The following is a 25,694-nucleotide window of genomic DNA, read 5'->3' as shown; positions in this document are numbered from 1 at the left end:
TTTTACAAATTTAGATACAAGGAGGTGGGGATTTTCAGCCCCCCACTCCAGGGGAGAAAGAATACTTCCCATGTATTCCCTGTGTGTTGTAGAAGGCAAATAAAGGGGGCAGGAGTGGGAGGCTGAAAACCCTCCCCTCCTTGTATTTAAATTTCTAAAAGGGGATACAGAACAAGGAGTCATTCATATTGGGGTGTCTGAATGTGTGTGGATATAACCAAGATGAGAAAAAAGGAAAGATAGGTAATATGTTTGAGGAAAGGATCCTGGATGTTTTGGCTCTGAGTGAAATGAATCTCAAGGGTAAAGGGGAAGAGTGGTTTCGGAATGTCTTGGTAGTAAAGTCAGTGGTTGGTGAGAGGACAAGAGGAAAGGAAGAAGTAACACTCCTCCTGAAGCAGGAGTTGTGGGAGTATGTGATAGACTGTAAGAAAGTAAATTCCAGATTGATGTGGGTAAAACTGAAAGTGGATGGAGAGAGATGGGTGATTATTGGTGCCTATGCACCTGGTCATGAGAAGAAAGATCATGAGAGGCAAGTGTTTTGGGAGCAGCTGAGAGAGAGTGTTAGCAGCTTTGTTGCTTGAGACCGGGTTACGGTCATGAGCGATTTGAATGCAAAAGTGAGTAATGTGGCAGTTTAGGGTATAATTGATGTACATGGGGAGTTCAGTGTTGTAAATGGAAATGGTGGATTTGTGTGCTGAAGAAGGACTGGTAATGGGAATACCTAGGTTGAAAAGAGAGATATACATAAGTATACATATGTGAGTTGGAGAGATGGCCAATGAGCGTTATTGGCTTATGTGTTAATTGATAGGGGTGTAAAAGAGAGACTTTTTGGATGATAAGGTGCTGAGAGGGGCAGCTGGAGGGCTGTTTGATCACTATCTTGAGGAGGCAAAGGTGAAGATTGTAGAGGTTTTCAGAAAAGAAGAGAGAATGCTGGGGAGAAGAGAGTAGTGAGAGTAAGTGAGCTTGGAAAGGAGACTTTTGTGAGGAAGTACCAGAAGAGATTGAGTGCATAATGGCAAAAGGTGAGAGCAAATGACGTGAGAGGAGTGGGGGAGGAAAGGGATGTATTTAGGCAAGCAGTGTTGGCTTGCGCAAAAGATGCATGTGGCATGAGAAAGGTGGGAGGTTGGCAGATTAGAATGGGTTGTGAGTGGTGGGATGAAGAAGTAAGATTTTTAGTGTAAGAGAAGAGAGAGGCATTTGCACGATTTTTGCAAGGAAGTAGTGGAAGTTGAAAGTGAGAGACTGCATAATTTTAGGTTGAAGAGGTCATGTATGAAAACTCAGATTATCTGTGAGAGAGAAATAGTATCATAGACAAAAGAGAAGGCTGGGTGGGTTGTTTGTAACTGGACTGTACCACCTGGCAGGCTGATTAAGAAGCTGGATCATCAAGGAGGAATTTGGAGGAACTCCTTTGATGGATAGAAGATTATCTAAGTGGAAGGGAACAGAAGGCACATGCCAGAGTAGTCTTCTCAAAATGGGTCAAGTTCACCAGCAGAGTGCTATAAGGCTCTGTCCTAGGACCATTGGGTAAACAGATTGGGTAAACAGATAAGAGGTAGTAAAAGCTTTGCGGAAGATGAAAGCCAGCAAGGCAACGGGTTTGGATGGTATTGTAGTGAAATTTATTAAAAAAGGGGATGACTGTATTGTTGACTGGTTGGTAAGGTTTTTTAATGTATGTTTGACTCATGGTGAGGTGCCTGAGGATTGGCGGAATGCTTGCATAGTGCCATTGTACAAAGGCAAAGGGGATAAAAGTGAGTGCTCAAATTACAGAGGTATAAGTTCGTTGAGTATTCAAGGGAAATCATATGGGAGGGTATTGATTGAGAGGGCGAATGCATGTACAGAGCATCAGATTGGAGAAGAGCAGTGTGGTTTCAGAAGTGGTAGAGGATGTGTGGATCTGGTGTTTGCTTTGAAGAATGTATGTGAGCAATACTTAGAAAAGCAAATGGATTTGTATGTAGCATTTATGGCTCTGGAGAAGGCATATGATAGAGTTGATAGAGATGCTCTGTGGAAGGTATTAAGAATATATGGTGTGGGAGGCAAGTTATTAGAAGCAGTGAAAAGTTTTTATCGAGGATGTAAGGCATGTGTACGTGTAGGAAGAGAGGAAAGTGATTGGTTCTCAGTGAGTGTAGGTTTGCGGCAGGGGCGTTTGATGTCTCCATGGTTGTTTGATTTGTTTATGGATAGGGTTGTTAGGAAGGTGAATGCAAGAGTTTTGGAAAGAGGGGCAAGTATGCAGTCTGTTGGGAAGTGACTCAGTCGTTGTTCGCTGATGATACAGCACTGGTGGCTGATTCATATGAGAAACTGCAGAAGCTGGTGACTGAGTTTGGTAAAGTGTGTGAAACAAGAAAACTGAGTAAGTGTGAATAAGAGCAAGGTTATTAGGTACAGTAGGGTTGAGGGTCAAGTCAATTGGGAGGTAAGTTTTAATGGAGAAAAACTGGAGGAAGTGGAGTGTTTTAGATATTTGGGAGTGCATTTGGCAGCGAATGGAACCATGGAAGTGGAAGTGAATCATAGGGTGGGGGAGGGGGCGAAAATTCTGGGAGCGTTGAAGAATGTGTGGAAGTCGAGAACATTATCTCGGAAAGCAAATATGGGTATGTTTGAAGGAATAGTGATACCAACAATGTTATATGGTTGCGAGGCATGGGCTATGGATAGGGTTGTGCGCAGGAGGGTGGATGTGCTGGAAATGAGATGCTTGAGGACAATATGTGGTGTGAGGTGGTTTGATCGTGTAAGTAATAATAGGTGAGAGAGATGTGTGGTAATAAAAAGAGTGTGGTTGAGAGAGCAGAAGAGGGTGTTTTGAAATGGTTTGGTAACATGAAGAGAATGAGTGAGGAAAGATTGACCAAGAGGATATATGTGTCAGAGGTAGAGTGAACGAGGGGAAGTGGGAGACCAAATTGGAGGTGGATAGATGGAGTGAAAAAGATTTTGAGTGATTGGGGCCTGAACATGCAGGAGGGTGAAAGGCGTGCAAGGAATAGAGTGAATTGGAACGATGTGGTATACCGGGGTTGATGTGCTGTCAATGGATTGAACCAGGGCATGTGAAGCGTCTGGGGTAAACCATGGAAAGTTGGGTGGGGCCTGGATGTGGAAAGGGAGCTGTGGTTTCGGTGCATTATTACATGAGAGCTAGAGGCTGAGTGTAAACGAATGTGGCCTTTGTTGTCTTTTCCTAATGCTACCTCGCACACATGAGGGGGGGAGGCGGTTGTTATTTCATGTGTGGCGGGGTGGCGATGGGAATGAATAAAGGCAGACAGTGTGAATTATGTACATGTATATATATTCCTATGAGTCCACAGGGAAAATGAAACACGAAAAGTTCCCAAGTGCACTTTCGTGTAATAATCACATCATCAGGGGAGATACAAGAGAGAAATATAACAGTCAGTAGTACGCCATTTGGTAAACATGTGATTGTCCAAAACATACGAGCGTTCATAAACTTATCATTTTACAAATCTTATCAACAATAAAGTTACCTAAGTTGTATAGACCATAACTGATATTAAGATTATTATTCTTTGTGTATTTAATAATAGAAGATTCAATGATATTCCTCTTGGTAATAGAGTTAGAGTTAATGACTGAGATGGCATTACTCCAGTCAATACAATGATCATAGTTTTTAACATGATCAAACAAGGCATATGATGCTTGTCCCGTTCTTATACTATATTTATGTTGCTTAAGTCTAACAGAAAGATTCTTACCAGTCTGACCAACATAAAATTTATCACATTTTCCACAAGGCACTTTATAGATGCATCCAAGAGAATTTTCTAGTGAATTCCTGATTAAGATATTCTTTATAGTATTATTGTTGCTAAAGGCAACATTTACATTAAAGGATTTAAGCAACATGGGAAGCAAAGTGAAATTTTTATTAAAAGGGAGAACTAAAAGATTCTTGATGTCAATGGGAGGTTTGGGCTCAACTCTATAAAATTATTTCTTTGCTAACTTAAGGGATTTATCAATGAAAGATCAAGGGTACTTTAACTTAGATCCAATAGAATATATCTTCTCAAACTCATCATCAATAAACTCTGGACTGCAAATACATAATGCCGTAAGGAACATAGATTGAAATGATGATAATTTAACTCAGTCATGTTGAGATGAGTAATAATGGATATATGAGCATACATTGGTGGGTTTTCTGTATATGCTAAACTTAAACTTGTTTCCTTGTCTATGGATCATGGAATCTAAAAATGGTAACATACTATTATTTTCATTTTCTACAGTAAATTTGATAGAAGGTACTAAATTGTTAAGTAAGGGGAGAAATATTTGTAAATTTTCATTTGTTGGCCAAACACAAAGAACATCATCTACATACCTAAACCAAATTGCATTAGAAGGTAAGATATCCTTTAGTAATTTTGTTTCAAAAAATTCCGTATAAAGATTACTTAGTACAGGTGAAAGAGGGTTACCCATTGCCATACCAAATTTTTGAGCATAATAATCTCCATTAAATTGAAATACACAGTCTTTTATACACAATTTTATCAGTTCAGTGAAATTAGACTTTGAAACAGGTAAATGAATATCATCCAAGACATCAAATGAATATTCTAAAAGGTCATCAACTGGAACTTTAGTGAAAAGTGAGGAAACATCAAAGCTAACTAGTTTGAAATCAAAATTAACATTGATACTGTTTAGCTTGTTGACTAAATCCACATTGTTTATGATATTAGAATTTGATACCTTACCCACTAAAGGGCTTGATATAGAAACTAACCATTTTGACAATTTATTTGTGATGGAGCCTACTGAACTCATTATAGGTCTTGCTGGAAAATTCTGTTTATGTGTTTTGATAAGTCCATACATATATGGCAATGAAGGGGACAAAGATGACAAACTTTTGATAAAAGAAATGTTCCCTTTCAACAACTTCATTTCTTTATTGAAGTGAGAATTTCATTGAACTGATAAAATTGTGTATAAAAGACTGTATTTCAATTTAATGGAGATTATTATGCTCAAAAATTTGGTGTGGCAATGGGTAACCCTCTTTCACCTGTACTGAGTAATCTTTATATGGAATTTTTTGAAACAGAATTACTAAAGGATATCTTACCTTCTAATGCAATTTGGTTTAGGTATGTAGATGATGTTCTTTGTGTTTGGCCAACAAATGAAAATTTACAAATATTTCTCCCCTTACTTAACAATTTAGTACCTTCCATCAAATTTACTGTAGAAAATGAAAATAATGGTATGTTACCATTTTTAGATTGCATGATCCATAGACAAGGAAACAAGTTTAATTTTAGCATATACAGAAAACCCACCAATGTATGCTCATATATCCATTATTACTCATCTCAACATGACTGAGTTAAATTATCATCATTTCAATCTACGTTCCTTATGGCATTACGGATTTGCAGTCCAGAGTTTATAGATAATGAGTTTGAGAAGATATATTCTATTGGATCTAAGTTAAAAAACCCTAGATCTTTCATTGATAAATCCCTTAAGTTAGCAAAGAAATCATTTTATAGAGTTGAGCCCAAACCTCCCATTGACACCAAGAATCTTTTAGTTCTCCCTTTTAATAATAATTTCACTTTGCTTCCCATGTTGCTTAAATCCTTTAATGTAAATGTTGCCTTTAGCAACAATAATACTATAAAGAATATCTTAATCAGGAATTCACCAGAAAATTCCCTTGGATGCATCTATAAAGTGCCTTGTGGAGACTGTGATAAATTTTTATGTTGGTCAAACTGGCAAGGCTCTTTCTGTTAGACTTAAGCAACATAAATATAGTATAAGAACGAGACAAGAATCAAATGCCTTGTTTAATCATGCTAAACACTATGACTGGAGTAATGCCATCTCAGTTATCAACTCTAACTCTATTACCAAGAGAAATATCATTGAATCTTCTATTATTGAATACACAAAGAATCATAATCTTAATATTAGTGATGGTCTATACAAATTAGATAACTTTATTGTTGATAAGATTTGTAAAATGATAAGTTTATGAACACTCGTATGTTTTGGACAATCACATGTTTACCAAATGGCATCCTAGCTTCATCTCTTCGATGTATATCAACTGACTATTATATTTCTCTCTTGTGTCTCCCCGATGATGTGATTATTACACGAAAGTGCACTTGGGAACTTTTCGTGTTTCATTTTCCCCGGGGACTCATAGGAATATCTTGATCACGCGCAAAATTGTGATCCTTTCCAACATGTATATATATGTATATGTCTGTGTGTATATATATATGTATACGTTGTGATGTATAGGTATGTATATTTGCGAGTGTGGACGTGTATGTATATACATGTGTATGTGGGTGGGTTGGGCCATTCTTTCGTCTGTTTCCTTGCACTAAAGCGGGAGACAGCAACAAAGCAAAATAATATTTTAACTTTCTAAAAGGGGAAACAGAAGAAGGAGTCACGCGGGGAGTGCTCATCCTCCTCGAAGGCTCAGATTGGGGTGTCTAAATGTGTGTGGATGTAACCAAGATGAGAAAAAAGGAGAGATAGGTAATATGTTTGAGGAAAGGAACCTGGATGTTTTGGCTTTGAGTGAAACGAAACTCAAGGGTAAAGGGGAAGAGTGGTTTGGGAATGTCTTGGGAGCAAAGTCAGGGGTTAGTGAGAGGACAAGAGCAAGGGGAGGAGTAGCACTACTCCTGAAACAGGAGTTGTGGGAGTATGTGATAGAGTGTAAGAAAGTAAATTCTAGATTGATATGGGTAAAACTGAAAGTTGATGGAGAGAGATGGGTGATTATTGGTGCATATGCACCTGGGCATGAAAAGAAAGATCATGAGAGGCAAGTGTTTTGGGAGCAGCTGAATGAGTGTGTTAGTGGTTTTGATGCACAAGACTGGGTTATAGTGATGGGTGATTTGAATGCAAAGGTGAGTAATGTGGCAGTTGAGGGAATAATTAGTATACATGGGGTGTTCAGTGTTGTAAACAGAAATGGTGAAGAGCTTGTAGATTTATGTGCTGAAAAAGGACTGGTGATTGGGAATACCTGGTTTAAAAAGCAAGATATACATAAGTATACGTATGTAAGTAGGAGAGATGGCCAGAGAGCGTTATTGGATTACGTGTTAATTGATAGGCACGCGAAAGAGAGACTTTTGGATGTTAATGTGCTGAGAGGTGCAACTGGAGGGATGTCTGATCATTATCTTGTGGAGGCGAAGGTGAAGATTTGTAGGGGTTTTCAGAAAAGAGGAGAGAATGTTAGGGTGAAGAGAGTGGTGAGAGTAAGTGAGCTTGGGAAGGAGACTTGTGTGAGGAAGTACCAGGAGAGACTGAGTACAGAATGGAAAAGGTGAGAACAAAGGAGGTAAGGGGAGTGGGAGAGGAATGGGATGTATTTAGGGAAGCAGCGATGGCTTGCACAAAAGATGCTTGTGGCATGAGAAGAGTTGGAGGTGGGTTGATTAGAATGGGTAGTGAGTGGTGGGATGAAGAAGTAAGATTATTTGTGAAAGAGAAGAGAGAGGCATTTGGACGATTTTTGGAGGGAAAAAGTGCAAATGAGTGGGAGATGTATAAAAGAAAGAGGCAGGAGGTCAAGAGAAAGGTGCAAGAGGTGAAAGAGAGGGCAAATGAGAGTTGGGGTGAGAGAGTATCATTAAATTTTAGGGAGAATAAAAAGATGTTTTGGAAGGAGGTACATAGAGTGCATAAGACAAGGGAGCAAATGGGAACTTCAGTGAAAGGGACTAATGGGGAGGTGATAACAAGTAGTGGTGATGTGAGAAGGAGATGGAGTGAGTATTTTGAAGGTTTGTTGAATGTGTTTGATGATAGAGTGGCAGATATAGGGTGTTTTGGTCGAGGTGGTGTGCAAAGTGAGAGGGTTAGGGAAAATGATTTGGTAAACAAAGAAGAGGTAGCAAAAGCTTTGCAGAAGATGAAAGCCGGCAAGGCAGCAGGTTTGGATGGTATTGCTGTGGAATTTATTAAAAAAGGGGGTGACTGTATTGTTGACTGGTTGGTAAGGTTATTTAATGTATGTATGACTCATGGTGAGGTGCCTGAGGATTGGCGGAATGTGTGCATAGTGCCATTGTACAAAGGCAAAGGGGATAAGAGTGAGTGCTCAAATTACAGAGGTATAAGTTTGTTGAGTATTCCTGGTAAATTATATGGGAGGGTATTGATTGAGAGGGTGAAGGCATGTACAGAGCATCAGACTGGGGAAGAGCAGTGTGGTTTCAGAAGTGGTAGAGGATGTGTGGATCAGGTGTTTGCTTTGAAGAATGTATGTGAGAAATACTTAGAAAAGCAAATGGATTTGTATGTAGCATTTATGGATCTGGAGAAGGCATATGATAGAGTTGATAGAGATGCTCTGTGGAAGGTATTAAGAATATATGGTGTGGGAGGCAAGTTCTTAGAAGCAATGAAAAGTTTTTATCGAGGATGTAAGGCATGTGCACGTGTAGGAAGAGAGGAAAGTGATTGGTTCTCAGTGAATGTAGGTTTGCGGCAGGGGTGTGTGATGTCTCCATGGTTGTTTAATTTGTTTATGGATGGGGTTGTTAGGGAAGTGAATGCAAGAGTTTTGGAAAGAGGGGCAAGTATGCAGTCTGCTGTGGATGAGAGAGCTTGGGAAGTGAGTCAGTTGTTGTTCGCTGATGATACAGCGCTGGTGGCTGATTCATGTGAGAAACTGCAGAAGCTGGTAACTGAGTTTGGTAAAGTGTGTCAAAGAAGAAAGTTGAGAGTGAATGTAAGTAAGAGCAAGGTTATTAGGTACAGTAGGGTTGAGGGACAAGTCAATTGGGAGGTAAGTTTGAATGGAGAAAAACTGGAGGAAGTGAAGTGTTTTAGATATCTGGGAGTGGATCTGGCAGCGGATGGAACCATGGAAGCAGAAGTGAATCATAGGGTGGGGTAGGGGGCAAAAATTCTGGGAGCCTTGAAGAATGTGTGGAAGTCGAGAACATTATCTCGGAAAACAAAAATGGGTATGTTTGAAGGAATATTGGTTCCAGCAACGTTGTATGGCTGCGAGGCATGGGCTATGGATAGAGTTGTGCGCAGGAGGATGGATGTGCTGGAAATGAGATGTTTGAGGACAATATGTGGTGTGAGGTGGTTTGAACGAGTAAGTAATGTAAGGGTAAGAGTGATGTGTGGAAATAAAAAGAGTGTGGTTGAGAGAGCAGAAGAGGGTGTTTTGAAATGGTTTAGGCACATGGAGAGAATGAGTGAGGAAAGATTGACCAAAAGGATATATTTTCAGAGGTTGAGGGAACGAGGAGAAGTGGGAGACCAAATTGGAGGTGGATAGATGGAGTGAAAAAGATTTCGAGTGATCGGGGCCTGAACATGCAGGAGGGTGAAAGGCATGCAAGTAATAGTGTGAATTGGAACAATGTGTTATACCGGGGTTGACGTGCTGTCAATGGATTGAACCAGCATGTTTCCATGAAGGAAAAATTTGGTTACACAGAAACAGAACAGATGAACAAGCACAGGTGCGAGTTCAGAGGCACACTTTTTCAGTACACAGGGGATGGATGCCATCAAGACCATAAGCATTCCTTGTGACCAGAGAAAGAAGTGCTTTTGGACAGTCCATAAAGAGATTATGGGAAGAGGCATAGGATTAGTAAGATGAGCATCAGGGGATGAAGGAATGTTAGAGTCATCCATGATGGAGTTGGAGGAGAAATGGGAACCGAAGAGAGTGGCTTTGTCAGTGGGAGAGACAACTATAGTATCATCAGAAAGGAAAAGTGATCTGGAAAGGTTGAGTGACAGAAGTTAGAGATGCCCTTAGCTAAAGACCAGAAAGACTATCATTGGTTGACAAAGAGGGATTATTGCACTTTGAGTAAAGGAATGCTTCACCTCATGGATAACATTTTGTAATGCCCAGTATGCTTGATCCCTTGTCTGAATGGCCTCAGAACAGGAGCATTTGAACCAGGGATTGGATGAAGAGGTCGTCATGGAGGAAGAGGGGATAAATGCTTCCATTCCGCATAAATAACCTCAGCTATGTGTTTGGCAGAGACAGAAGCATCACCCCATAAGAGACAGTAATTTACCAAAAGAAAGTCAGAAAAGAAGTTATGTAAGTTATTCCAGTCAGCTATGTTTGAGGTGCCAGTATTTATGCTTAGAAGGGGCTGCTGGAGGGGGAGGTACTGTGAGAACAGATACATTTGTGAGAGTGATCAGATGAACCAATTGAGGGTGATATTGTGTATTGTGTATTTAGGAGAGTGGTCACAGTAGTCAGGAATATCGGTAGGATGGGAGATAATTTGCTCAGAATCTTTGAGAATGGAAATGGTGAGGGCTTCAATCCCTCCATCATCTGTTTGGGGGGAATTCAGCCATTCCCTATGGTGAACGTTGAAATCCCGAGGTAGAGGATCTTGGCTTGTGGGTGAGAGGATATCACAGTCTCATGGATAGACTTGAGGTAGTTGAAGATAGATATAGAATTTATTGAATTAGGAGAGAAATAGGCAAAACACGGGAAAAGTTTGGTAGTAGGGAGATAGACCTTGAACCACATAACAGCAAAGTTTGGGGACTCGAGGTCCTTGGGGCATGCAACATGTCTTGATGTTTGAATAAGCATAAACACCACCTTTGAACCAGAATTGTGAGTGGAGGCTATAGTTAGATATGAAAAACAGACTAGTAAGAACGTCATTAGACAACTGTGTCTTAGAGAAAAGTAAGATGTTAGGAGAGGTATTAGACAGATAGTGTTCAACTGAGTATAGGTTACTAGAGAGACCATGAATGTTGGTATAGTGAACAGAAAAAATGGAAGGTCTAACAGAGAGGGAAAGGTTTTGGGAGAAGCCACTACTACTGCCAGAACCCTCCCTCTCATTGGCAGTAGAGTCAGGCAGAAACCCGGAGATTCTTAGCATCCCATGATGCCAGGGACTAGGGTCCATAAATTTGATGGACTCTTCCATGATGATACTTATAAATGTTTGATTGAGCAGGAATTGGCAAGAGTGCTTATGTGAAAAAAAGTGATAATGATAATGGTAATAAGCAAGGTTTGAGTGGGTGTATGGCGTGTATAAGATGGTAGGACTAGCCCCATTTCCATGATTCAGAAAACAAGACCAGCAGTCTTGACATGGAGACTGTAAGGTGGTTCCAGGCACCACTTTAACACTCCTCATTCAGGACAGTAGTACCAACCTGGGTGGATTGTCAACAACCTACTACCTAATAAATACAGCACATTCTTCATAACTCTAGATTTTCCTGTGGTGAGTGCTGCTGCTAGCCCTGCCATTTGGCAAAATGGTAAGAACAACAGATAGAAGTAGCAGGTAGTAGCATTAGTTAGAAGTAGTAGGTAGGTAGGAACATTAGGTAGTTGTCAGTAGGAGCAATGAATAGGAGTTTCTGCAACACTGTACTAGACTAGCCTTCTGCCAGTGGCCTGTGAAGGATGAGGCACTAAAAACAAAGAAGCAGCAGTGGAGTTCACTTATAATGGAGACTGTTGCCGTGGCCACCCACTTGAGCAAGTTCCAGAAGGGAACAGGCATCAGAAATATAGAGAGAGAGACTTGTTAAAGAAGATGTAAAGAAGATTGGTGGATGAATGGAATGAAATGACTGAAGATGTGGTTAATGCAGGCATAGATGTAAGAAGTTGTATGTTTGAAGAAAATGTTCAAGAGTTGAAGCCTATCAAGTGTAAAACTCCCTTCCCATAGTTGAGGCAGGAGTTGTGTCAGACAAAAGTGGAGTTCAGTCATGATGAAAGAAGGAAAATTAGCACATAACTCCTCTTAGCCTAAAATGCATTCTAGTGGTCCTTTGATTTACTAAGGAGATTGCTTTTCCTTTTATATAACTGCTTTTCATTCCCCTTGCTCTTCATCTTTGATAAACATAATGTATAGTTAAAGCCTTCATGAACAAATCAAAAGAACTCCTGTTACCCGTAATGGAGATCCTGATAGGTTACTTATCCTCCTGTACCTTCTCAGTACCTTTTCCTTGCTTCCTGAAAAGATGCTTGCCATACATTCAAGTGGAATATTCAGCATACACCCTATCAGAATGCCAGTAGTACATTTGTTCCCCCATTGGATGTCAGTTGGAAATCCATTTTCATTATAACTAGGTTTATTTGAACTTATAATTGTCTGTCAAGGAAATTATCTCCCCCGTTATGTAGCAGTATGGTTACAAGGGCACAAAACTCATAACCTAGCAACTTCAGGATATTGTTGGTACCCTCTCCTGCTTGTTTTTCTTACCTGCCTTAGATTTCTGCACCTGGGACTGTAATAAAAGAGATCCACATGATATTACTGAGAGTAGATTAAAGATAATGTTGATAATTAAAGAGAGTTAATGTAAATACTTTAGTCCTAAAGTTACAGTAGTCATTGTTGATGTTACCCATGTGAATCATTGATTTTGAATGTGTAGGTTGCATGAATTTTTGTAATTCAAAGATGGTTTATGCAATTTGTTTTACATGAATTAATGTATCCCCATTATTTTGACAGTGAAAGATGTGTCAGGAAGCTCAGCGAGAACTTTGCCTGCTATGCTGACAAGCTTCATGAACCTGAAGTGTATGAATTTTTCTTGGGTATTTTGGCAAGTGCTCAGAAGGTAGTGAAACTTGATGCAAAGGCCTTGATTGAGGAGCTGGAAGGACGCATGCTGGAGAGCCATGAGAAAGGTGTTGAAGATGAAAATGTTATTAACAAAGCTGCTCATGCCAAGTTGAAATTCAAGAAATCTCGACCAGCTGGTAAGAAATTCACCTCCTCTTTCTCTTGTACTTACAAAACTTTCCTCATTTGTTTTGGTATGAGTGCATCTTTTCTGTGGCCTCTTGTTTAGGTATTGCCAGGAACTAACAAAGAAAGGCCACATCCCCTGTCTACTACCAGGTCACGCATACCTTTCCATGGTTTATACTTTACACTTTTCTTTTTCCTTTACTTGGACAGAGGAGCAGTCAGCTGGTGTGAGGTGGTGGCCTTTGAGGTGATTCAGTTATTGTTTACTGATGATACAACACTGTTGGCAGATTTGAGTGTGAAACTGCAGAAGTTGGTGTCTGAGTTTGGGAGAGTATTTGAAAGGAGGTGGTTGAGAGTGTGAATAAATGCAACATTAATAGGGTTAACAGTGAAAAGAGAGAGGTTATTTGGAGTGTGAGTTTGATTGTACAGAACTTGGAGAAAATGGAGTGTGTTAGATACCTGGGAGTGCATATGACAGTGAATGGAACCAGTGGAGCTGAAGTGCACAACAGGGTGGATGAGAGGACAAAGGTCTTTGGCACTTTGGGAAGTGTGTGGAAAGAGAGATCACTGTCTGAGTATGTTTCATGGTATATTTGTCCTGTTAGTGCTACATGGAAGCCAAGCAGTTTCTTTGTCTGTTACTGGTCTACCTCACTGACAAGGGGAATGGCAAATGTATATGAAAAAAGAATGAATATGTACACATACATGACAGCTAGATATTGAGTGTGAACGAATATGGCCTTTGTTGTTTTTTCCTAGCGCTGCCTCACGCACATGCGAGGAGGAGGGGGTTGTTATTTCATGTGTGGCGGGGTGGCGATGGGAATGAATAAAGGCAGACAGTATGAATTATGTACGTGTATATATGTGTATGTCTGTGTGTGTGTGTGTATATATATATTTTTTTTTTTTGCCGGTCTCCTGCGTTTGCGAGGTAGTGCAAGGAAACAGATGAAAGAAATGGCCCAACCCACCCCCATACACATGTATATACAGACGTCCACACACGCAAATATACATACCTACACAGCTTTCCATGGTTTACCCCAGACGCTTCACATGCCCTGATTCAATCCACTGACAGCACGTCAACCCCGGTATACCACATCGATCCAATTCACTCTATTCCTTGCCCTCCTTTCACCCTCCTGCATGTTCAGGCCCCGATCACACAAAATCTTTTTCACTCCATCTTTCCACCTCCAATTTGGTCTCCCACTTCTCGTTCCCTCCACCTCCGACACATATATCCTCTTGGTCAATCTTTCCTCACTCATTCTCTCCATGTGCCCAGACCATTTCAAAACACCCTCTTCTGCTCTCTCAACCACGCTCTTTTTATTTCCACACATCTCTCTTACCCTTACGTTACTTACTCGATCAAACCACCTCACACCACACATTGTCCTGAAACATCTCATTTTTCAGCACATCCATCCTCCTGCGCACAACTCTATCCATAGCCCACGCCTCGCAACCATACAACATTGTTGGAACCACTATTCCTTCAAACATACCCGTTTTTGCTTTCCAAGATAATGTTCTCGACTTCCACACATTCTTCAAGGCTCCCAGGATTTTCGCCCCCTCCCCCACCCTATGATCCACTTCCGCTTCCATGGTTCCATCCGCTGCCAGATCCACTCCCAGATATCTAAAACACTTTACTTCCTCCAGTTTTTCTCCATTCAAACTTACCTCCCAATTGACTTGACCCTCAACCCTACTGTACCTAATAACCTTGCTCTTATTCACATTTACTCTTAACTTTCTTCTTTCACACACTTTACCAAACTCAGTCACCAGCTTCTGCAGTTTCTACATGAATCAGCCACCAGCGCTGTATCATCAGCGAACAACAACTGACTCACTTTCCCAAGCTCTCTCATCCACAACAGACTGCATACTTGCCCCTCTTTCCAAAACTCTTGCATTCACCTCCCTAACAACCTCATATATATATATATATATATATATATATATATATATACGTTGAAATGTATAAGTATGTATATTTGCGTGTGTGGACGTGTATGTATATACATGTGTATGTGGGTGGGTTGGGCCATTCTTTCGTCTGTTTCTTTGTGCTACCTCGCTAACGCGGGAGGCAGCGACAAAGCAAAATAATAATATTTTTTCATACTTGAACACCATTTCTCACATTAACGAGGTAGCACCAGGAACAGATGAAGAAAGGCCACATCTGCTCACAAACATTCTCTAGCTGTCATGTGTAATGCACCGAAATCCCAGCTCCCTATCCCCATCCAGGCCCCACAGACCTTTCCATGGTGAACCACGGATACTTCACATCCCTTGGTTCAGTCCACTGACAGCATATAGACCCTAGTATACCACATCATTCCAGTTTACTCTTTCCCATGCATGCCTTTCACCCTCCTACATGTTCAGGCCCTGATAGCACAAAATCTTTTTCACTCCATCCATCCATCTCCAATTTGGTCTCCCCTTTTTCCTTGTTCCCTTCACTTCTAACACATGTATCCTCTTTTGTCAACCTTTCCTCACTCATTCTTTCCGTATTTCCAGACCATTTCAGCGCACCCTCTTCTGCTTGCCCAACCATTTTTTTTTTTTTTTTTTATTTTTTATTTATCACATATTTCAAGTACCCTTTCGTTACTTACTCGCTCAAACCACCTCACACTACGTATTTTCCTCAAACATTTAATTTCCATCACACACACACCATGCCTAATGTATATGTAATATTGTTGGGACTTCCAATTCCTTCCAACATACCCATTTTGCCCTCCAGATAACATTTTCTCTTTCCACACATTCTTTAACGCCTGATGATGACACTAGTCCGTGATGATAGTAATGAAGGTGAAATCATAATTTGGTAGTTTAGATGATTTTATTTAATATGTAGACAATCCACCTCATAAGGTGCAAACAATTCATTAAGTTTTTTAATCCCATCACCAACACACAGACCAGTCGGTCCTGTTACTGCCATACCAAGTTGTACATTGTCCTGACTGTTCAAAGTGAAGGAAGGGGGTGCCTTGTGGTTAAGGGGGGTTGTGTGGGGGAGGTTGGCCTAGGTAGTGAGATGTGTGTTCAACTTCTTTTCTCATGTTATTGTATCTTGATAATTCTTTCACAATAATGTGGCTATTAATAGGATGTGCTTTAAAGTTACTTGGAGACAAATTAAAACTCATAGTATTAGCAGTTAAGTTAGCTTCATTGATGTTACAGGTAGCATTATCAGATGAGGGGTACAGTGTGACTGGCCAATGTGTACATCTTTACATGCCTTATATTTGATGATTTAAACACTCCCAATTTTCTTATCTGATAATCTGGCCTGCTTTTAATTTAGGTCTTACTGATAATGTTATTATATTGGAACTTAATTAAGACCCTAATTGAAAGAAGGCCAAATTATCAGAAAATTGGAAGTGTTTATGCCATCAGATGTAAGGCACATAAAGATGTTAACATTGGCCAGGCAGGTAAAACAGTAACTGGGAGATGCTATTAGCACAGTCATTCAATACTTGACCTGCTGCTTTCTCTTATACATCTCCCAGTCGCTTGCACTCATTCCATGTAAGCACCGCCCAAGTGGCAGTGTGGTTTCATGAGTGATAGAGGTTGTGTGGGAAATAGAAAAACAGAAGGATTTGCAAGTGGCATTTATGGATTTGGAGAAAGCATATGATAAGGTTGATAGGGATGCCTTGAAAAAGGTCTTACATAATTATGGTGTGGAAGGAAAGCTACTAGAAGCAGAGAGAAGTTTTTTCAAGAGTGTAAGGCATGTGTGCCTGTAGGTAGAGAGGAGGATGAGTTGCAGGTGAAGATGGATATGCAGCAGTAATGTATGATGTCACCATGGCTGTTTAAATTTGTTTATGGATTTGGTGATGAAGGTGGTTGGGCCTGGGAAGTAAGTTGTTGTTTGCTGATGATACAGCAGTGATGTCAGATTTGAATGAGACTGCAGAAATAGTTGTCTGAGTTTGGTATAGTGTCTGAAGGGGAAGTTGAGAGTAAATGTGAACAAAACCAAGGTTATTAGATTTAGTAGTGCAGATGAACAGTTTATCTGGGGTGTGGAGTTGAATGGAGAAAATTTGGAGGAACTGGGGTATTTTAGATACCTGGGAATGGAAGTGGCAGCAAAATGAATTATGGGTACAGTAATGCGTCAAAGGATGAGTGAGGAGGTAAAGGTTGTGGGAGCACTGAGGAATGGTCTGGAAAGAGAGGACAGTATCTGGGTGAGCAAAAATGGGTATGTTTGAAGGTATAGTAGTTCTGGCAATGTTCTATGAATGCATGGCATGAGCTATAGATGAGGATTTGTGGAGGAGTGTGGATGTGTTTGAAATGATATGCTTGATGACATTTGGTATGAGGATTTGAATGAGTAAATAATAAAAGGATAAGAGAGAGGTGTGGTGATTAGAAAAGTTGTGGTTGAGATAGCCAAAAAGGGTGTCCTGAAATGTTTTGGACATATGGTGAGAGTGAACATTGAGAGGATGACAAAGAAGATACATGTGTCAGGAATGGAGAGGACTAGCAGAAGGGGGAGAATGACTTGTAGATAGAAGAATAGAGTAAAAAATATTTTGAGCAATTGGGACCTGAACATGTAAGAGGATGAAAAGGATGCATGGGAGAGAGTGAAATGCAGTGTGGTATACATGGGGTGATATACAGGTACATCTTGATTTATGCCATTTTCAGAATAACATGCTTGTTCCATTTACACGTTTTTTTATTTACACGAGCAAAAGATTGGAATAATGCAATCATTATTGGGCTGCCAGCACAGTGGTGTGGCCAGCACCATGTGAGAAGCATGCATATGCATCTATCTGTATCTCTGACTCTCGTTCCAGTTGGAACTCCCTCAAAGGGGTGGCCACAGCAATAGAGTCCCCATAACTAGTTAACTCCATTGGTGCTTCTTAGCCTTAAGTGCCTCACCCTAAACAGGCCACTGGCAGAGGGCAACTCTAGCGCAGTGTTTGCTACTGACTACTTCTATCTAATGCTTTTTCCAACTACTTCTACCTAAAGTTTTTACCTAATGCTCCCACCTAAATATTCCTACCTACTACTTCTTTCTACTGCTCTTACCATTTTACCAAAAGGCAAGGCCAGTACATAGTGCTCAATGCAGGAATTTCTAGAGTTATGAAGAATGAGCTCAAGTGTTTTCAGATGTTATGTATGACAATGAGAGATCATATGTTTGAGGATAGAATGCCAGTAGTCCACGTGTTGTGAAGCAGAAAGAAAAGACAGACCTAGGTCAGAGGAGTGCAACTTAACCACTGAAGAGCTGGCTTGCTCAGCAGATGTCACTAATCCTCCTGATACTGAGTGCTACATTATTTTGTTATGCAGTATACTAGATATTGCATATGTTTTGCCCTTTGCCTCATGCCAACAAGGCATCTTTTAAGTTCTTTTGGTACCACTGGTGCTAAGAAGCATAAGGTCATCACCAATGCGGTTATGATGGATGTGCTCTAAAGTTATGAGAGAGGTGAATGAATAACTGACATTAAGAGTGCCAATGGACTAAGTGAATCTGAGTGATTACCATCTAAGGATAATGTAAGTATTGTACATTTCTGCAGAGTGGTGCCCTCCACTTTTGACTCCCAACAGGAAACTGTTTTTCAGATAGAAACGCTGTTTCCTTCTCAACTAAGGGCATGTTATATTCCCAAAGTACATTTCTCAAACTCAAATAAGTATTGATTCAATAACAGTGGGAAAATTGTCATCCATTCCTGGCACTAACTCACTAATGTGGGAAATGGCAATCAAATATAAAAGAAATGAAAAGGTAGTCGGTATTTTGACTGTAAATGAATCAGAAAGGTTTATGTCTTCTCAGAAAGAGATGATTCAAGGTGATCTTGCTAGTATAAAGAATACAAATATTGATGTAGTATCAGTTTCCAGTGATGATGAAAGTACTAAACTGAAAAGATGCAGTGAATATGGGACAAAATTGAAAATTGAATGCCAGACATATTCCTGGGGAATGCAAAAACAGTAATGATGTTATTGTTAAGTCAAAGTCTTGATGTGAGTAAAATTGCAAACATCCGCAAATTGATGTTTAACTCCATAAATCAAAGGGGTACCTAAGCATTGCTTGAACGATACAGACCAGATAGCTTGACTTCACATGTAATGAATTCTTTGAAAGAGTGATAAAAGGACATATTTGCCATCTCTTTCTGCTCAATCATTTTTTGATATCATCACGATAAGAGTCCAACAAACCCATGGCCTTTAGTCATTGGCATCATGTCATACTAAGAATCTCCAGGCTTCCTTCTTATTCTACTGCCAGTGATATAGAGTGCTCAGACAATAGTAGTGCTGGTCCCTTCCACAACATTTCTCTCTGTGATAGACCTGCCTCATTTTATATTCATTATATAATCTAACTGTCCAGTGATGTTCTCTAGTACATTTTTCATATCCATCTGTAATCTTCACTCAGGATTACGGTTCAGCGATGGCTTCTGTGCTTATTCCAACATCTCACACACTTGTTGCATACCCAATCTTTGATGTTATCTGGCTTAAGGTCTGTCTTCCAACTTCCACACTTTTTCCTTGTTTCACATACTCCTCTCCTAATCTACAAATTTTATATCTTTCCTTATCTATCTAGATTCTTGCCATGAGACAATGGCATCCTCTCACCCATAAGCCAAGATCTCTGCTTCAGGGTTTTTCACATTCATGATAGGGAATGCTTGAATTCCTCCCATACAGATGGGGGGGGGGGGGGGGGGGGGTGAAGCCCTCACAATCTCCAACCACAATGATCTAGAGCAAACTGTCTCCCACTCCACCCATACCCTGACTGCTGTGAACAGTTTCTTGATATTCTGGATCTGTTTTTCACTTCTAATCTTTTCTGTTGTAACCTCACAGTCTCATCCCCATAAGTTCATCTGACCACAACCTCATAGAATAATCTATTTTTGATGGCACACACACACACACACACACACACACACACACACACACACACACACACACACACACCCACACACACATACCCACACACACACACACACACACACACACACACACACACACACACACACACACACACACACACACACACACACTCCAGTTGATTTTTCTTATAGAAATGTGTTATGAAAAACAAAAAATAATACAATTGTTCAGCAAATATTTTCTAATACTTTTTCTCATCAAAAGGAGAAAAGAGGAGAGCACGGAGACTAAGGGAAAGTTCAAGTGAAGATGAGGAGGAAGATAACCGCAGTCAGTTGCACCCTGCTCATAGAGACAACAAAGGTGAGTAGAGGGTTTGCATTCTCTCTATGTATATTTATTTAGATATATTACCAACTCCATTAGATGGATCAGGTGTAACCAGCCTCTTGTTTCACTTTCCCATCTTTGCTTTAAGGAACGATGTGGTATGCAGGGATTGATGTGCTGCCAGTGGATTGAACTAGGGCATGTGAAACATCTGGGGTAAATCATGGAAAGGGCTTTGGGGCCTGGATGTGGATGGGGAGCTGTGATTTTGGTGCATTACACATGATAGTCAGAGACTGAGGGTGAATGAATGTGGCCTTTTTTTGTCTGTTTTCTTGGTGCTACCTCACTGAAGCAGGGGGTAGCAATGCTGTTTCCTGTGGGTTTGGGTAGTACCAGGAATGTATGAAGGGAAGTGAGTATGAATATGCACATGTGTATATATGTACATGTCTGTGTATGTATATATATGTATATGTTGATATGTTATTTATTTATATATTTACTTATTATACTTAATCGCCGTCTCCCACGTTAGCAAGGTAGCACAAGGAAACAAATGAGGGATGGTGCAACCCACCCACACACACACATATATATACTTAAACGCCCACACATGCACATGTACATACATATACATTTCAACTTACTCATGCACAGAGTAAGTGCTTGGAAAAGACAAAAAAAGGCCACATTCGCTCACACTCAGTCTCTAGCTGTCATGTGTAATGCACCGAAACCACACCTCCCTTTCCACATCCAGGCCCCACAGAACTTTCCATGATTTACCCCAGACACTTCACATGCCCTGGTTCAATAAATTGATGGCACGTCAACCCCAATATACCACGTCGTTCCAATTCACTCTATTCTTTCCACACCTTTCACCCTCCTGTATGTTCAGTCCCCGATCACTCAAAATCATTTTCACTCCATCCTTCCACCTCCAATTTGGTCTTCCACTTCTTGTTCCCTCAACCCCTGACACATATATCCTCACTCATTCTCTCCATGTGACCAAACCATTTCAACACCCCTTCTGCTCTTTCAACCACACTCTTTTTATCATCACATCTCTCTTACCCTTTCAACACTTACTGGATCAAAGGTGAGTGTTCAAATTACAGTGGCATAAGTTTATTGAGTGTTACTGGGAAATTATGTGGGAGGGTATTGATTGAGAAGGTAAAGGCATGTACAGAGCATCAGATTGGGGAAGAGCAGTGTGGTTTCAAAAGCGGTAGAGGATGTGCGGATCAGGTGTTTGCTTTGAAAAATATATGTGAGAAATACTTAGAAAAACAGATGGATTTGTATGTAGCATTTATGGAACTGGAGAAGGTTTATGATAGGGTTGATAGAGATGCTTTGTGGAACATTTTAAGAGTATATAGTGGTGGAGGTAAGTTGCTAGAAGCAGTGGAAAGTTTTTACCATGTGTACGAGTAGGAAGAGAGGAAAGTGATTGGTTCCTACTGAATGTCTGTTTGTGGCAGGGGTCCATGATGTCTCCATGGTTGTTTAATTTGTTTATGGATGGGGTGGATAGGGAGGTGAATGCAAGAGTTTTGAAGAGGGGAGCAAGCATGCAGTCTGTTGTGGCTTGTTGAGGGCTTGGGAGGTGAGTCAGTTGTTGTTCACTGATGATACAGCACTGGTGGCTGGTTTGGGTGAGAAACTGCATAAGTTGGTGATTGAGTTTGGTAAAGTGTGTGAAAGAGGAAAGTTGAAAGTGGATGTGGGTAAGAGCAAGGTTATTGGGTTCAGTAGGGTTGAGGGACAGGTTGATTAGGAGATGAGTTTGATTGGAGAAAAACTGGAGGAGGTGAGGTGTTTTGGATATCTGGGAGTGGACTTGGCAGCGGATGAAAACAGAAGTGAGTCACAGGTTGGGAGACAGGGGACAAAGGTTCTGGGAGCATTGAAGAGTGTGTGGGGGGTGAGGACATTGTCTCAGGGAGTGGAAGTGGGTGTGTTTGAAGTAGTGGTTCCAAAATTGTTGTATGGTTGCGAGGTGTGGGCTGTGGATGGGGTTGTGCGAAGGGGGGTGGATGTGTTAGAAATGAAATGTTTGGGGACAGTATGTGGTGTGAGGTGGTTTGATCAAGTAAGTAATGGAAGGGTGGGAGAAATGTGTGGTGGTAGGGTGAGTTTGGTTGAGAGAACAGAGGAGGGGGTGTTGAGGTGGTTTGGACACATGGAGAGAATGAGTGAGAAAAGATTGACAGAAAGGATATATATGTCAGAGGTGGAGGGAAGAAGAAGTAGGAGACCAAATTGGAGGTGGAAGGATGGAGCGAAAAAGATTTTTAGCGATCGGGGCCTGGACATACAGGAGGGTGAAAGGCATGCAAGGAATAGAGTGAATTGGAATGATGTGGTATACCGGGGTCGACATGCTGTCATTGGGTTGAACCAGGGCATGTGAAGCATCTGGGGTGAACCATGGAAAGTTCTGTGGGGCCTGGATGTGTAAAAAAAAGCTATGGGAAGAGTTTCATGATCTGGTACTCATTGTGCCTCTTGTGACAAGCATCAAAGTAAGTGCATTCAAGTTGAGGAGAAAAAGTTTTAGGAGATAGGATGTAGGCCTCCATCCCAACCAAGGTAACCTCTGCTATACATTGAGCACACAAGGCATCCTAACCAGAGAAGTAGTAACTATCCAAGGAGTGGTTAGTGAAGAAGCTCTCCGAGAGTGTCAAAATTGGAATTTGGAGTATGGGCATTTGTAATTAAAGGTAATTGAAATAAGAATGTGGTCAGAGGACCCTAAGGGAGCAGAAATGGTGTATGTGTAGTGGGAAGGTTCAGAAGTAAAGAAGAGCTCAAGTGTTTTAGAGGGGCGGTTGTGATAGTTGGAAACTCAAGTAGGGTATTTAATTAACTGTTCTAGACCATTAAAGAGAGAAAAAGAATAGGCTCTGGCCCCACCATGATCATGTATGTTGTATGTTATGCCAAGATTGGTTGGTATTTTGTTGAGTGGGAATGCTTGTCCATTCAGTGTGACTGGAGGGTGTGTGCTGGATTTGTGTTTGTCTATGGTTACAAGGGTTACTGAATAATATTTGAGAAGCAGACTTTCTGTTCTTGGTAAGCCATTTTTCCAGTTGTTTAATATACTGCTGCATGTTCCTTGTTGTTTCTGTGGCATCTGGGTGTTGTAATGTAATAAGGAGTTGTGTAGGTTACTCCATTGCAGATCTTATGTGTATTAGAGGTGAAGCTGTTGTAAGTGACAGGCATGATGGCTGGCTTTAAAATTTACCAACCACTTTTTGTCATTATTGTGGAGGGTGGTGTCAAGTATCTTTTGTGTAAGGATGTGTCAGGGGACAGTGTCATTGGTTTTGTTGATGTCTTTTGCCACAAGTATTATGTGAGACATGGGTTGTAATTGGTTAAAACCATCTAAGATGTGTTGTATGAGGTCATTATGTAGAGAAGTTGGGTCTGGAAATGTATTGTGTAGGTAAGAGTGAAATGATTTGTTTGATTCTGTCTGTTGTGGATCATATTTTCAATGAGTTTTGATCCTTAAGACAGAAGTGATATAGGATGATGGGAAAAGAGGGAGTTGGGTGTTTTGGAAGACTTTGGGATTAGCATTATGTTGGCAAGTGTCCAGATGTTAGTTTTTTTATTTTTTAGCCTGGTGCCTGTAAGTGCTTCGATTTCAGTGGGGCCTTCGTGTTTTCTATGAAAGTTTGACATTATTTGGTCAGGGCCTATAGCAGGAAAGTTGTATGAGAATTTGATTACATTGCTTATATCAGTTGGGGTGGTATGCTGGAGCTGTTTCTGGATGGATTTTGTGTTGGTTTTTCAGGACTATCTTATTTGTGGGCGAGTTTGGTTTGTGGCTGATTTTCTAGTAGTATTTCATGTGTTTGTGTGCTCTTTGAGAGAAGGTATTTCACTGCTTCACAACTGGGGCTTGGATTATTGTGGTACATACAGATCTTTTTTTGACATGTGTCAGAATTGGTTGTTAAATGTCTTATGGTTCATTGTAAGAGAAAGGAGTGCCAATTTGTAGCTTGCCTTTCTGTGATTAGGTTGGTTGGGGTGTTATTCAGAGTCTAGATTTCTTTTCTGATTTTTGTTGATGGTGAGTTGTTTTGTCTAAATTGGTTTCTTTGTTAATGATGTGTGTAACTTGTGGGAAGAAATTTGAATAGGTGGAGTGTTATCAGGGTGGGCAAGCAGTCAGTGGACATAACTGTATACTGAGCTCAAAGTGGTCCATGTGTGTATGGCTGGTAAGCAGGTGATACCTGATGAGGCTGACTAGTGGTGGCTGTGGATTGCCAGACAAATTGGCTGGTTGCAAAAGTTGATGATATTAACAGGTTGCAGTTGGTGTATGATCAGTTCACCTCAGGACTATTGGGTGTGAGTGTTACAGCCAAGTGGGAAGGGCATTGAAATCTTCACAGAAATGAGTGCTGGATATGCTAGTCAGATTGAAGAGTATATTGAGCATGTAAAGGAGGGAGGTATGTAGGTGTTGATTATGTTATAGTTAGTCTTGTGAAGTTTAATTCATGTGGATTATATTTCTAAGGCATTTTCATTGTTTGTAAGCTGTTTTGTAGTGTCATTGGTGATGGGGTATGATGTAGTTTACCCTTGTTGTATGGATTTTAAAGTTATGTAGTTGCAGAAAGGTGGGAGAGAGGATGTAGATACAAGTCTATTTTTTTTGGAGGGCTTTGTGGATATTTTGTTCTCTTAAGTTGGTTAAGTATTTCTGTATTTGTATTTGATGCCATTAATGTTGAGTTGTAGGATGTTTAGTTTGTTGTTGGGATTCCATAGAATAGTAGGGTTTGTTTGTGAATAGTGAGATGGTGCATCTTGTGCTGTTATATGTTGGGGGTTTCTGCTGCTGGAGATGAGGGGTTTTGTTAGGGCTTTTTGGACTTGATGTTTGAGTGGTTGCTGCATGTTTAGTGTTCTGAATAGTCTGTAATTCATAACAATAAAATGAAATGGAGGCTTTGCAGCTAGAGCATTTGATGGAGTAGTGTCTTTTAATGGTGGTCATTTGGCATTGTGGGCAGAGGTACACTGGTAGTCCAAGCTTAAGGTTATCGTCACCAGCTAGCATAGGCATTTGGGAGATAATGATAGGCCATTATCTCTTAGGAGTGAAAAAATTTGCGTAAATGTGTTAAAAATTTGGGCATGACTTGTGGTCTGTCACAAGAGCTGGGTACAACTCAAAGCTGTGCCACAAGAGTGGGGAATGGTGTCTCCTTTGGGCGTAGTCCCTCGGTGTTAGGAAAATGTCCGTATAGGTTGATTGCAGACCATTCTCAGTCCATTTCATCTGAATATCCCCAATCACAGATCCTCCACTTGCGTTGTGGCCATGGGCAAATGGAGACTACACACTTATATGGAAAGCTTTACTAGAAATTAGAAAAAACATATGAATCAAAATGTTATTTACCAGATTGGCCATTCCTAAGTATGTAGAGAATTTCTTAAATTTGTTACATGTTTAGGTGCACAGACAACTATCCA

The 25,694-nt window shown here is 40.5% G+C and overlaps 1 protein-coding gene across 1 annotated transcript in view; it reads left to right on the top strand.

Moving 5' to 3' along the window:
- The window catches only part of LOC139755260 (condensin complex subunit 1-like), a 549,693-nt gene that overhangs the window by 509,502 nt on the left and 14,497 nt on the right, over positions 1-25,694 (top strand). The window contains exons 27-28 of the mRNA XM_071673408.1: positions 12,591-12,841; positions 20,094-20,192. Coding sequence (XP_071529509.1) covers positions 12,591-12,841; positions 20,094-20,192 — 350 coding nt within the window. The remainder of the gene's footprint in view (positions 1-12,590; positions 12,842-20,093; positions 20,193-25,694) is intronic.

Source organism: Panulirus ornatus, chromosome 1 (genome assembly GCF_036320965.1).
Source record: "Panulirus ornatus isolate Po-2019 chromosome 1, ASM3632096v1, whole genome shotgun sequence".
Lineage (NCBI taxonomy): Eukaryota > Metazoa > Arthropoda > Malacostraca > Decapoda > Palinuridae > Panulirus > Panulirus ornatus.
The sequence above is the reverse complement of the archived record's forward strand: the minus strand, read 5'-3'. Positions and strand labels throughout refer to the sequence as shown.